Genomic DNA, 14,422 nt, shown 5'->3' with positions numbered 1-14,422 from the left:
GGTGCTTGGACCCCTTCAGGGGTGGGGACTCCAGCACCACCCTGGGCAGCCCCTTCCAAGGCCTGACCGTCCTTTCCGTGGGGAAATGCCAACCTGAACCTCCGCTGGAGGAGCCGTTCCCTCTCCTCCTGTCCCTGTTCCCTGGGAGCAGAGCCCGACCTCCCCGGCTGCCCCCTCCTGCCCGGGAGTCGTGCAGAGCCACAAGGTCCCCCTTGAGCCTCCTTTTCTCCAGGCCGAGCCACTTTCCCGGCTCTGTCAGCCATTCCTGGCGTTCCAGACCCCTTCGCAGTTCCCTCAGCTGCTCCTCATAGGATTTATAATGGTTTGGGTCGAAGGGACCTTAAATCCCATCTCATCCCACCCCCTGCCACGGGTACGGACACCTTCCACTATCCCAGGTTGCTCCAAGCCGTGTCCAACCTGGACACTCCGAGGGATGGGGCAGCCACAGCCACGCTGTGCAGGTGTATGAGGGGTAAAAAAGGAGGGCATGGTGGGCTTTTTATAATTATTCAGCCAACAAGTTGTTGTTTTCTGTGCAACAGTGAAGAGTGAGGGGCTGCCCAGCGAGGGGCTCTGGCCCTTCTCATCCATCCCTTATCCCACCCGTGTCCTGATGGGCACCAGCGAGAGGCTCCGTGGGATGCTCAGGTGGCTCCGTACAAACTCTTCCACAAAGCCACAAAGTCGTATCACAGACTTTTCATATGAGCCAGGACAATCTGTGGCTCAACCCCTACTGAAATTGGGCGTTTGTGGCTTTTTTTTACGGTTTGTGGTCAAGCAATAATGTGAACAAGAGTCTTCCCAGGTGGACTCCGGGCCAAGCAAAATACACAGCTGGGTCAAATGTCTTAAATTTTCCAGCTATAAATTACAGCAGCTCCCCAGCTTTCTGCTGTAAATCCAAGTGAAGAGTCTCCCTTGGGATCTGGTGTTCAAACCTGTGGAAATAATGACTCTCTTAAAAAATTACAGGCTTAAACAAAGGATAATGTACCTCAAGGATGCTGCAGGAGGGAAAAAGAGATGGACAATGGTGGGAGTTACTTCCACAATTTTATTTATATCCCCACTCCCCGGTAGCGGAGTTCTGTAGCTCTATTCCTTGTGCAAGGAGTTCTCCTTCAGGTTTCCCACACCATGCAGGAAGGAATTGCATTTGTTCCATCATCATCATCATAAAATCTGTCCACAAAAGCTGTAAACATTATTTTTAAGAGTCTTTTGTGACTGTCTCCTTCAAACACGCACACGCAGACACGCACACGCAGTATTTGTATCCAAGAATTTCTGGGTGACCTTTGATGTCCAGTCCCTGACTCAATCTCACACTTTTTTTCTTTTTTTTCCTGTTTTTTTTAAGCAAAAATCCCTTGATGTGAACGTTTTTTGTGGCTGATAGCTGACAGAGCCATCGCATTCCCGTACTTCCAGCCCCAGTGGAGCCTCTTTCCTAGAAAATCCGTGGAAAATTCCCCTGTTATAACCCCACAGGGATTAAAGCTTGGCGAGGTGCAGCTCTTGGTCTGAGTGTCTGAATATGTGCACAGAGAATCCTGACCAGGGGCACTGGGAATGTTGGAGGAGCAGGAGCAGAAAGGGAAGCCCCTCCTCCCGCTCGGCTGCGGGGCAAGCAGGTCCTGGTTTATCATTAAGACTCTTCCCAAGTAATGCTTGCTTTGGCTCACAAATAAATCAAGGACAGCAGTCAAACCAGAAAGGAAAATAAATCTTCTGATGGATGGCAGAGAGAACAGATTCTTCCAGCTCTCTGCTTTCCACGCTTCAGTTCAGTGACAGCACACGGAGAGTTCTCAGCACTTCCCGAGTTATCCGTGCTCGTTCCATGCCACGTCCAGCAGCTGGAGGGTCCTACACAGCCAACCCCAGGCGGGATTTTCAGGGCTATCGGTCACTAGGAAATCCAGGCCGTTTCACAGAAATTCTCATTTCCCTTCTGACAGGTTCTGAAGGATTTTGATGAGGTTCTCCAGGCCAAAAATGTAGCCCTGGTCCGGCCCGTCGTGCAGGGTGGGGTTGGGATTGCTCTTGGAGCCTTTGAAGGTGGTGTGGGCAAAGTCTATCATCCTCACATCCACCCGGGAGGGGTTCGTGCCGTGAGTTTTTGGGAAGGGGAGGTGATGATCCACGCTCTCCTTGTGCTCCTGTCCGTCGTAAATGATGAGGAGGGAGCTGGAGTAGAACCTGTAGGAGCTTTGCTTCCTGATCACCGAGAGCAGGGCCTTGAGGCGCAGGATGATGGGCTCCAGCAGGTCCGTGCGCAGCTGGTTCCCGTTGCACAGGAACTGCCGCAGGGTCTGCCGGAATCCCTCCGGGGAGAGCTTCCTCCCGTAGTATTTGTCTTTGCACAGGAAATGGCCAGTGTCTGCTTGGTAAACCTGGAAGGGAGAGAGGAATAATCCATAAAATACCTGAGTTGCAAGGGATTCACTACGGCCACTGAAGTCCAACTCTGCTCATAGGAAGATGCCAGAGATCAGAAAGGGACGTGGGTTTGGACTTTTTATATTTTGCTTTCTGTGTGCCTACGCTCGTTACTCTCATAATTATCCTTCAGGCAGGGTTTTGAAACCTGTTTGGGAATAGTGAGTGAGGGAAATGGCTGGTTTGGGTTTCCAGGAGGGAGGGTGGGGATTTCCAGCAGGAGAAATTTAGCCCAAAATGAACCCCTGGCTCTCACAGCTCCAAGATGGGGCGGCTCAGTGAAAGCACGAGTGGGGCAATGTGGTGCTTTTTGGGGTCTTTATGGGCAGCAGCCAAGAGCTGAGCAGGAATCTGTGTGTCAAAGCAGCTTCTCAGATGGGGTAAATGGTTCCAGCTGCTCACACTGGTGGCAGTGACACAGAGAAAGGGTCACCCTAAATGTGCCATATCTGACACCCTCTCTGAGAGGACACAGAGCCAAGTGACCACTCCTTACAACCCATGTTTGGGGAGAAGAGAGAATAAAACCACTTCAGTTCACACCAGCCAAGAACCCCTGGAGACTCCAGCTTGGTTCCAAGCCGTGTGTGGGACACACACCGAGGGGATGGAGGCTTTACCTGCATCCCACAGATGCGCACGCCCAGCGATGCCGAGGTGCTCTGCTCACACTTCTTGATGTGCCGGGCTTTCTTCTCCTCCGAGGCGTCATCTCCGTGTTGCCGAGTCCCCATCTTCAGGTCCAGGATGCAGGGATAGCTGTACTTGGACACGACGTTTTCCAGCAGGAGAAACTCTGAGCACGAGTTAAGGGAAACCCGATACTTTTAAATTCTAATTGAAAGAGGCCTTAAATCAAAGCAACTGCTGACACTCTCCATAACAGCTCACAACTGTAATGAGACTTTCTGAGCCAATTTCTCCGACGTGTCATTGCTATGGGCCTCTCGCTGCCAATTCCAGTTAATTTACTGTACTACAGCCCTACCAATTAAAGCCCCAACAGCTCCATTCTCCGGTGACACCGTAGCCCTGGGCTGTCACTCCGACACCTTCCCTCGGTACCGAGCTCGCTCCGGTGGGTGGGGGAAGTTGTTAAACTCTATTACTCACATGACTGGTGGGTAATGAAGTGTAATAGGGAAATAAAAGGCGAGGCAGCTGCTAATTCCTGTATAGTTGTGTTTTTAAATGCATGCCAAGGGGATCCTTGACTTCTGCTGAGAACTCTTTATGGGAAATGGGTGGTTTTTTTCATTTTCTTTTTTTTTTTTTTTTAAACAGCAGCAGAAGATAACAGAGAATATTTCTTATCTTCCCAGAGTCTGTGCAGAGGAGGGGATGCACCCCCCTGCAATAAACCCTACATTGATTGCCAGCTGTTACTTGTAGCCAGGACTGTGCTGGAGGGGAGAGAGGAGAAAGGATACGCTGAAGTTTGTTCTCGTTATGCTTGGAGGACATGCGGTTCAGGTGCTGCCGGTGACAGTGCAGTCCCCAGGGGTTGTAGCTCTTCCTTTCTGGCTGCTTTCCATTTGCATCTTCCAAAAGGGAATCTGTGTGGTACTGAAGGTCTGTCCTCAAAAGCTTCTTCCCAGGGCAGCTAGACAAAGCACACAAAGGGACGCGTCGGGTTTATGAGCTCCAGAGGAGAATATTCCCTTCCCTCTTTTTTTTTTTTCTGTAGAGCCTCGAACTTGATAAGGTGGATTTTCAGGGACTCTCAAAAGGAAACATATTGATCATGGCCAACCTGCAGAGATCCTTTGTTACTCCATAACAGTAATTTTCAGAAAGCCAGCTATTGCTGCCTGCCAATACTTTTTTTCATCATAATTCAAAGTGGTTGAATTATAATTTCATGGCTCCCATGAAAAGCCATTCACAGCCCCAGCAGCCAGGGATCTCTATTTATCCACCTAATGGGCACAGCACAGGCAAATGGTCCAACAATGGGAATGATTCCCAGTTTGGAGGGGCTGGCTCCAAGGAGGGGAGGGAGGGACAGAGTGATGAGGAGATCTGTTCTCCTGCGGGGTCATTCCTTGGTCTCGCTCATCCCAACTCCAGCACTCCCATCACTCCAAAGGCAGCGGCTCCATGGCAGGAATATTCCACCTTCAGTCCCAGCTGGCCCAGGGCTGCTCTGAACCAGTTTGGGATGAAGGATGTCCTGCAGAAAACCTCAGTGAAAACGGAGGTGCTGGGAGCACTGGGTGCCTTAATAGGAGAGCTCTGGGATGGGGCAGGATGGGGTGGGATGGGATGGGATGGGATGGGATGGGATGGGATGGGATGGGATGGGATGGGATGGGATGGGATGGGATGGGATGGGATGGAAGCCCCTCTGTTGCCAGCAGAGGGACATTCCATGCTCAGTGACTTTTCTCCCGGGGCCTCCCTCTCCTGGAGCATGCTGTGCTCCAAGGAATGGGGTTTAGAGCAGAATTTGAGGCAGATATTTGAGCAACAACATCCCAGATCCACCCCACTCCGTCCCCACACCAGGGAAGAGCAGAACTACACACACAGGGCTTGGCTCTGCTGTTCTGCACCTCAGCTGGGCACTGCTTTTGCCTTGAACCCAGAGCTGGGCCACCAAACCCCTCCCAAACCCCTCCCAAACCCCACCCCAGCCCAGTGGCAGATGCCAGCCAGGAGGTTTGCAGGGAGTGCCAGACCCTCACCTGTCTTTGAAGGTCTTGGTGACCTGGCTGTGGCTCCACTTGACGAGCCCGTGCTCACTGCTGGCACTGGCCGTCCACTTGCATTTGTGCCATAGGGTGACCGCGGGGTCACCGCCGGCGCTGTCCAGGCGGCCGCAGCTGTCCGGCTGCCCCAGGCCGGGGCTGGCGATCAGGGTCAGGTTGCCAAGGCTGTCCTTCTTGAGGTGCACGGACACGATGCCTGGACAGAGGGGAAAACAAACGAGCCAGAGATGAACTCATGGGGTAGCACAGAGGCCTGGCCACCACCTCGCCACCACCTCATGTTTTTGGTGGCCTTTTACTGATCCCACTCTGATTTCAAGCCAAATAAACACATTTAGTCTGAGACTCTGGAAAATACTCTCAGGATTTTCAAGTGTTCCCCCTCTCGAGGCTCAGTTTGAAACCTGTCTCCTCTGAACCCCACATTCCTTTGTCCCCCACCCTTCTGGGCTCTGCTGTGCCCCGGGTGACCCAGAAAAGCCCCCTGCTCCAGATCAGGAGCTCTCAGCTTATTTATCACAAGGGATTTAAGTGCTTTTTAAAGAGCACAAGACTGGAAACACTTTTCATTGGCAGGAAGCAAAGGGAGGGTTGGGGACAAGGCATTTTCCAAGGACACCCAGCGTGCCAACTGCTTCCTTTAATTGGAGAGCCCAAGGAGCAGGGCAGGGATGTGGCCATGGGCTGGCAGTGCTGCCCACACATTGTCGTGGTCGTGTCCTTCCCCCAGCACCAAGGACCAGCACCCAGATATCCCACAGAGGGCTGGCTTGTCACACGTCCGGTGTTCGTGTCCGACAGGGACCAGGACTGTGACCGGAGGTTGTTTTTTTCCACCCCGAGTGCTTAAAACACCATTCTGCATTTGAACATTCCAATTTTCCCTGTCTCTGACAGGAATCACAGGGCTCAAATGCCAGCCAGTCCACCAGCCCAGTGCGAGCCCATCCCTGGCACGGGGCCGGCTGTCTGTGCGTCTCAAATGACAGCGCAGGAATGGCCACGGATCGCTCTGCAGCCGGCTCTGACCTTTCTGGGAAAGGCTGATAACGCCACTCCGCTCCCGCAGCTCCGCAGGGCCGCCTGAGCCTCCCCACGCTCCGGGGGCGTCGGTAGAGCACGGCCCTTTAGGTCCCAAAGAGGACAAGGACCAGGGGCAGGGCAGTGGGACCAGCACGAGCAGCACTGGAAAGAGCCCAGCTGGGGACACAGGGAGCTGGGCTGGATCCAGCTGTGCCCAGGGGCTCTGCTGGGCATGTGGGGAGCTGGGCTGGATCCAGCTGTGCCCAGGGCACCCTCACCAGGTCCGCTGGGCATGTGGGGAGATGATCTCAGCAGCTCAACAAACAGTTCTGCTCTCCCAAGCAAAGGTGCCAAAGCAAATAAACGTGCAAAGCCCCTTCTTTCCATTTCAAGTGCGATTACAGTGAGCAAACACCGACACAAGGCTTTGCCTCCTGTGCCAGCCGGGTTCTGCTGGCTCACAGGGGTTTCCCCACCTGAACTGTCCCTGCAGCCACCCCTGCTGGGCTGGAGAGCCCATCCCTCGCCGGGTCCTGCACCCCAAAACCCTGGGTTTGGATGCTTTTCCCTCCCTTTGCTCACCACAACCATTCCTGGGCCCTTTGCTGTACCATCAGCATTTTTGTGAACGGGCTAGGCTAAACAGGCTGAGGTTGCACAAAAATGGGGGGAAATCTACCCAAGCTGCTCTGCCAAGGGAGCTGAGGGGCTGCAAACCTTCATTAGGAGCAAGGAATATTTTTAGTCCTCCCAGCCCTCTGTGGCGAGCTCAGGGAGTTCCATCTTTCTCAGGCTCCAGCATTATCTTTTCCCTAAGTCCCATTCTTAAAAAATCCGTATTTCTGAGATCTAACAAATCTCCTCTCAGCCTGGATGCCTGCTTCAGATTTTCAGGGGATGTAGGCAGGGGAAAAGAAGAAAAAAAAAAGCCAGTGTGTTTTGCCTAAATCAAAGCCTTTTTCATTTTAAAAAGTCACTGGGAGGCGACCAGAGCCCTCGATTCCAAACACCATAACCTTAAAAACTGTCCCAGTTCCTGGCTGCAGTCAGCAGGGCTGTGCTCATTTGCATAGTGCTGACGGGCTGGCCCCAAAAAGCTTATATATAGCGTGCAAGTAAGAGTTGTTAAATATGAGCCATTAACATGAAAATTAATGGGGAGATTTTCAAAGGCGAGAACCGAGCGTTAAATTGGAAGGGAATGTGATCCTCTCCCCCCCTCCCAGCTGGAAATTCAGCCTTCAAAAAACCTACAGCTCAGCCTGAAAAGTGCTTTTTGTTTCCCGGGGTGGTTCCACGGGGGTTTGCACATGTCCTGCCATGACCTCTGCATGGCAGACACCCCCCAGAGCTCCTCCTTTGCTGCAGCGGGCAAACATCTCTCAAAAACCTTTGGGTGCCTGTCTGTGCTGGCCTTTGGTGTCACTGACACCCCAATCCCCCTCCTGCTGGCACCAGCGAGGAGCCAGAGGGTATTTCTGGATGCTGTCACCATGCTGGTGGCATCCCAGAGGCTCTCAGGACGTTTCACTCTGTAACTCTGCCCTGGTGGGTTTATTTTTGTATTTACAAGCACATTCATTTACTGCTGAGGGCGATGGGAACCTGAGCAGAAGTGGGCTGGAAAACAAGCCCAGCATCCCCCTGAGAGCTCAACTGGGGCAGGCAGGGCCTTCAAAGGGGATAAAAGTCGGTCTCAAGGTCAGCAAACTGCCTGACATGGGTGAGGTGAGCAGGAAAAGCCACGGGCTCGGGGTGAGACTTGAATGGTATTTGATCCCCATTGTAGCAAACGTCACCATTACACAGAATGTCCCCATGGCACAGAATGTCACCATTACATAATGGTCCTGGGGCTGTTGCCACAGCCCAAGAATAGAAATGAGGTACGTGGATACGTGTGAATGGGGGATGGAGCCACCAGGATCATCCCCCTGGGTGCTCCTCCCCCTCATCATCCCCATGGGAAAGCGTTGCACCTCTTTCACTGCCTGGCAGCAGGGCTGGGACAGCCAGGAGAGGAAAAACCCGTGAGCCCAATGCCAGAGTGGAGGAGAATTGTTTTTTAATTACCCCTCATCATAAAACTCTCAGGGATTTGAAACAGGAGGGGAAAAGACAAAAAGGTTTGAACAAGCAGGGCACCCCTGGACTGGTTAAACTGGGACTGTCCAACAGCTTTATCAGCGAGGGCCCAGCGCTGCAGCACCAAACCCCGGCTCCTGCCAGAGGAAACCACTCAGAGGAAACTTTTCTCCCTTAAGCATCTTTTTAATATTGTCCCATAAATCTGCAGAGGCCCCTGACTTTCTGGGAAAGGGAGAGATTGGGCTGGAAGCGCATTGGAGCTGTGGCTGACTGAGCTCTTTTCTGTAACACCGAAGGACCAAGAGATATTTTAAGTTTTTTACGTGACAACCGAGCTTCTCGCCTCCCCCAAAAGCCAGGGTCAGGAGCTTTATGAGCAGCACAAGTCTGGCAGTAAAAGCAGAAAATACTGAGGGGATAAGAAAGAGAAGGGAGGGAGGATATCTTTAAAAAATACTGGTGCTGCTCTCCCAGTGCTGCTTTCCAGGGGCTGGGCTGAGAAATCCAGCTGGGAATGGGGGCAGGGATGGGGCAGCAAGCGGAGGGATGGGCAGGAGAATCCTCTGTGCCTAGAAAGGTCTCACCTGCAGCAGCTGGGGATGCTTTTCAGGAAGGCGAGTGCTCTGTAGCTCCCCTTACCTTTGTACTGAGGCGTGAACTGTCTCATGGCCAGGGGCAGGGACTCGTAGAAGCTCAGCTCCTGCGACACCAGGGGCTTGCAGATGGTGTGCTCGTCGTAGGTCAGCATGCTCATGTGGCCGCCCACCTGGTGCACGAAGGGCTGCAGCAGCACGGCAGCCCTGCCCTCGCCAGGGCCCAGGGGGCTCTGACCCACCATGGTGCCAGGCACAGCCCGAGCCCCTTCAGCAGCAGCACACGGAGGTGGGAAACACCGGCTGGGGTGGGCAGTGCTGGGCCAGTTTTCACTCACGCTGGGACGCTTTTCACCCACTCTGGTATTTCCCCCACGCTGGGTTTTCCCCCACGCTGGGCTTTCACCGATGAAATCTGCAAAAAAAAAAAAAGAGGGAATTAAGGAATTAGAGGAGAAGGGTCACCCAGCAGCCGGGTGGGGATGAGATCTGTCAGTGCCTAGGGGCTGGCAGGGAGCCCCAGGCTGACACACAGAGTCCAGGAAAGCCCCAATTTCAATGTGTTGGGGACAAGCGACAGCGATCAAGAAGAGCTGTGAATTAAAGCAGTGGCCTCATCAAGGCAGCAGGATGAGGGATTCCTTGCAGGTTACTGACACCCTGCACTGATGCTGTGCAACAGCCCCAGTTTGTCCCACAGACTGTGGCAGGACGGTCCCAGGCCTTCCCTTGGGCATTCCCTGCACAGGAGCGTTGTTACAAAGCCCCTGCACGTCCCCAGGCACTCCTCTGCCCTACAACGCTGCGGGTGGGGTGAGCAACAGTTTCTTCACCTTCCACAGAAACCTCAGTTTGGGCCATTCCCTGGAATTTAACACCGGAGCAGCAGCGGGAGCATTTCCTTCCAGGCTGACACACACACACGGGGGGATGTGGATGTGTCACACCAGCACCCACAGGGTTCACACCCAGCTCTCCACCCTGCCCTGCACCCAGCAATAGATCCATGCCTGGTTCCAGAAATTCCTTCTTGATTCTGACAGCAACAAGTCTCGGCTCTAAAGCAGCGATGTAGTCGTGGTACGTCCTCAGCAGCAGCACCCACCAACACCCACTCCTTCCCTCATTCCTCACAGGAAGCCCATGGATGGCTCTTGGACATCAGGAATTGAATCCCACAGGCACCCAGGAAGACAAAAAGGAGCTGATGTTGGTGCTGGAGCAGCCTGGCTTCACACCAGAGATGGACGCTCCACATCCCAAATTCACAGGGATGGGAAAAAAAGATTAAAATCATCATTTGAGGATGGGTCCATGTGAGCACAGGCCCTTTCTCCTGATTGCTCCAGCTTCAGCACAACCTGGGGAGTTTTGCACCCCGTTTTTGCCAGCAGAACCCCAGTGCAGGGGACAAGAATGCCTTTGGAAGCTCCAGTTCTGCCAGGAAAGCCTCCAGGATGTGCTGCCAGGTGAGCAGCTCCACCCCTGCCAGCCCCACGGGCCAGAAGTGACCAGGGCAGCGCTGTCACCCCTCCTTGAGCAGGAACCAGGGAGCAGCAGAGGGATGGTGGCACCTCCTGGAGGCACCCGGAGCTTCCCATGGTGGGCGCGGGCTCTGCGGGAAGGGCAGCTCGGGCTTTCCCTGGAGCCAGCGCTGAGCCGGGAGCCGGATCCGCTGGCACACAGCATGTTCCCCATCCTGCAGCGAGGAGCCAGAGCTCAGGAGGTGGACTCGGTGATCCTTCTGGGTCCCTTCCACCTCTGTGGAAAATCTCCCCTGCCCCTCCTGCTGGGATTAACCCCCAAGGAAAAAACACCTGGCGCAGGTGCCCGTTTTGTTTCCCACCTGGAGCAGTGGGATGGAGTGGGCTGAAGGCAGGGAAGAACCACTCCCACCTCCGAACGCACCAGCAGCTCCCCAGGGTGGGGTTTTTCCCGTCCCATTATTCCTCTTTGTGGAGGAATTCCTGCTCTACAATTACCTTCCCCGGAGGAACAAAGCCAGGCCCCCGAGCCGAGCGCTTTCCAGCCGGGAAGAAAGCGGCTCCTCCGAGCCTTCCCGGGCGGTAATAAAAGCATTCAGCATTTTGTTAAGTTGTGGCAATTTTTAAAGAGGATTTTCTGCCTCAGGAGCCGCAGGTTTGTTGTGGTTTGTTTTGTGCTGCTTTCCCCCCGCCTCTCCCCTTCCTCCCATCATCAAAAAGAAGGAGAAAAGCCAAAAGCAAGCGGATTTGTCATAACACCTCTTTGGAGCAGGGAACAACACGACTTAAATCCTTTCTTGCTTCCGAGACAGTCCAAGGCTGAGCCTCAGCTGACACAACCCCCTGACAGCTCTGGCAGCCTTGGCATTGCGAAGGGACTTTGGGAGAAAAACATCCACAATTTGATAAAGCTCCGAATGTTTCCTCCCAAGCCAAACTCGGCGCAGGATTTGCGGTAGGAGAAGGAGGTTCTTTTCTGGGAGTTTCTGCTGGGAAGCAGCTCATCCATTCGGAGCAGATAAATGTTCCTGCAAACACTGAGCTCCCCTGAAACAAGACACTCGAAATAAATCACTTCCACTGGCTCAAGGTATCGCAAATGCCAAGAGATATTTACGTCACTAAAAATACACGGAACTACAGATAAATCCGGACCCTCCAAGCAAAACCAGAATCCGTCAGTGTTTTTCCCCCAGCTAAAGGAAAAGCAGCTCAGGTGCTGCAGGTGGAGGTGAGCCAGCAAATATCGGGGAAGGAGAATGTGGAGGATATTCCTCTGCATGGAAGAGAAACATTCCATTCTCCAGGAAAGGGATGGGGATTGGGAGAAACCACGGAAGGTGTCCCTGCTCCTGGCAGGGCTGGAGCTGGATGAGCTGTGCCCCAGTGTTGGGGACAGTGCTGCTGCTCCCCTGGCACTGTCACCTCCCACCCCTGCTCCCAGGCAGGGCCAAATGTCAGAGGAGCCTCAGCTGAACAGGTTTTTTTATTCCCAACACCAAACTGAGCCAAAAGGAACCAGGCAGATTAAATTCTCTAAACTTTGAGTAGCACCTACTCCATCCCATCCCATCCCATCCCATCCCATCCCATCCCATCCCATCCCAAACAGGACTCGTGTGGCCCCAGGGGAAATGCACAGCCAGGCTGAGCTGGCTCCTTGTGGCAGAAACACCCGGGAATATTAAAATGCAAAACCTCTCTACAAACAAGATCTCCGTGCACAGGCCCTGCTCCCAGTGTCACACCTCATGGCCACTGCCCTGCTCCCGGAGCATCCCAGAGCTCCAAAGTCAGCTCCCAAGCACTGCAGGGGCTGCAGATTATTTTCTTTTCTTCATTAAAAGGCAAGAAAAGAACATGGCTGAGATGTGTGTGTGCACAGCTCCCAGTGCTGGAGCTCACCTGGAGCCCAAACCAGCCCTGAATGGAGCCCCAGAGCTGGCACCTGGGGCCACCACAGACCCGGGGCCATCATGGGCTCGGTGCCACCATGGGCCCAGTGCCACCACACCCCGCAGAAAAGGGCACAGGTTGTCTCACCCCCCTGCCCACTTTCTCCCTTCCACAGCACCTCCCTCCCCTCCACTTCCCATCCAAATACTTCCCAGCCATTCCGTGAGCGCCACGGAGAACCGAGAGCCACCAGCTCCAGGGGCACTCCAGAGGTTCCCACCAGCCCCGAGCGCTGGCTGTCCCTGCTGCTCCCGTCCCTTCCCGCCAGCCAGAGCCTTCCTGACAACATCCCACCCCCCTCCAAAGCCGTGTCCATCCTTCCCCATCCATCCTGCCCTGGAATCCGGCCCGGACCTCACCTGTGGGTGCCGGTGTCCGCCGGGGGCTGCGGCCGAGCCTCGGGGCGCTGCCTGTGCCGCGTTCCTTGCTGCTTCTCACTGCGGCTCCAGAGGGAGGAATGAGGGAACATTTGGGCATGGCCCGACTGCGTCGGCGCTGGCAGGAGCCCGGAATGTCCAGCTGACATTCCAGCGGGGCTGTGCCATGGAGAAACACCCTGGGTGGGACGGGGAAACAGCCGCGTGAAGGGCTCGGAACAGAGCGAGAGGAACCGGCCGTGTGCTCCAGCTGTCTTGGGCAATCGGCTCTCCAGGAAAACAACTGGGGATTTGTCCATCTGTTTTCCTCGGAACTCCCCCTCAGCTTGGCCCCCAGCGGGTTTGTCACCTCGCTGCAGAGTGGGCTGACACTGGGAGAGGCCTGGAGCTTCCCAGAGCTCCCAAACCAGGGAAAACCACCCCAGGGAGATGCAAGAGGAGAGGGGTGCTGAGAGGGGCTGGGGGACACCAAACCCCTCTTTGTGGCAAAGAAAAGGCGTGGGCAAAGCAGGGCAAGGCCGGGGTTTGCCCAGAGCCGGGCAGGAGGTGAGCAGATCCAGAGCTCCGGCCCTGCCAACAACCTCGTGCTGGGAAAAGAGACACGTCAGGGCTCAGGAGCCGTGTGGGGAATGGAAAAGTCCCAGGGAGCTTCCTGCCAGGGCCACGCTGTCCCCTGCAGCCACTCAAGGACAGCGTGTGCCCCCCAGGCCCCGCTGTCCTGTCCAGCACATGCCAAGGGCTCGTGCCAGCCCCTGCACCCCAAAAAAATGGGATCTACGTGTTTTTTAGGGAATCACAAGGAACATCCAGCCTGGGCAGCAGCCAGGACAAGGAGGGGACGGTGCCCACTCTCACCCCAGGTCCCCAGCAGGAACTTGAGGACTTCAGCAAAGCTGTGCCCAGGCCTGGGCCCCCCAGGGATGCCATGGGGGAAGTGCTGGGGAAGAAAACCTCGCGGTTGCAATAAGGATTGGTGGATGTGGAAATTCTCTGGAGGGGAGAAAACAGGCTCAGGATGAGCAGAGGGATCGAACTGATGGTGGGGGCAGAGGCTGAGATTAAAGACAAGGATGAAAGAAAGACCCAGATTCCCAAGGCCTGGCTTCACTTTGCTGCGTGTTGGAATCTGAGCTCAGGAAAGCGCTTTTTTATTTGGGGTTTTATTTTAATAAGGTTGGTTTGGGAAGGAGAAACAGCTGATCTGAGCACTCTGCACAGCCAGACGTGGGGGCTTTTGCTTCTCCTTTCTTCTGTCCCCCGAGCCCAACTGGTCTTGGTGATTCCTCCTCCTCCTCCAGGGCAGACAGGGCAAGGCAGGGCTCCAGAGCAGCTCCCCTCCCATGCCCAGCTGGTCCCAACATCCTGCACTTGTTCTGTCCTTCACCTGCTGCAGCCCCCAGCTCCAACAGCCCCCAAAGAGCAGCCAAGCCAGGCTGCAAACCCCAAACGCGCCAGGCTTTAAATCCAACCATCCCAGAGCTGGTAGGAAGGGGCCAGGCCCATGCCGGGGGTCCCTGAGGCTCAGTGAGAGCAGGACTGAGTGCCCAGGTCTGCCTTGGGGCACTGGGGAGCCCAGCACAGACTCCTGGCAGCGCCCACCTGGCAGTGCCCACCTTTCCCCATGGCAAAACCCACCTTCCATCCTAGCAAAGCTCACCTTCCATCCTAACAGAGCCCACCTGCCAGAGCTTACCTTCCCCCCAGCAATGCCTATCTGGCAGAGCCCACCTTCTTCTCTGGCT

The 14,422-nt window shown here is 54.8% G+C and overlaps 1 protein-coding gene across 1 annotated transcript; it reads right to left on the bottom strand.

Annotated features, from left to right (window-relative positions):
- Nucleotides 1-1,046: 1,046 nt before the first annotated feature.
- On the bottom strand, nucleotides 1,047-12,858 carry IP6K3 (inositol hexakisphosphate kinase 3). The gene is made up of 6 exons (XM_008644714.2): nucleotides 12,663-12,858; nucleotides 8,910-9,278; nucleotides 5,136-5,355; nucleotides 3,879-4,051; nucleotides 3,069-3,244; nucleotides 1,047-2,402 (listed from the first exon to the last, which is right to left on the bottom strand). Exons 1-6 carry the CDS (start codon nucleotides 12,778-12,780, stop codon nucleotides 1,950-1,952), a joined length of 1,509 nt encoding a protein of 502 aa, XP_008642936.1. The 5' UTR covers nucleotides 12,781-12,858; the 3' UTR covers nucleotides 1,047-1,949.
- Between the last annotated feature and the right edge of the window lie 1,564 nt (nucleotides 12,859-14,422).

This window comes from Corvus brachyrhynchos, unplaced genomic scaffold (genome assembly GCF_000691975.1).
Source record: "Corvus brachyrhynchos isolate BGI_N302 unplaced genomic scaffold, ASM69197v1 scaffold72, whole genome shotgun sequence".
Classification (NCBI taxonomy): Eukaryota; Metazoa; Chordata; class Aves; order Passeriformes; family Corvidae; genus Corvus; species Corvus brachyrhynchos.
This window is presented reverse-complemented; position numbering and strand designations above follow the sequence as displayed.

What these genes read in the sequence shown, in the direction of transcription:
- IP6K3 (XM_008644714.2), bottom strand. Translation starts at nt 12,780, where the DNA reads ATGCCCAAATGTTCCCTCATTCCTCCCTCTGGAGCCGCAGTGAGAAGC. An exon ending in TAACGAGAACAAACTTCAGC is followed by an intron (nt 3,245 to 3,878) that starts GTATCCTTTCTC and finishes ACTCGTGCTCAG; the next exon opens with AGTTTCTCCTGCTGGAAAAC. An exon ending in TGCGCATCTGTGGGATGCAG is followed by an intron (nt 2,403 to 3,068) that starts GTAAAGCCTCCA and finishes TCTCCCTTCCAG; the next exon opens with GTTTACCAAGCAGACACTGG.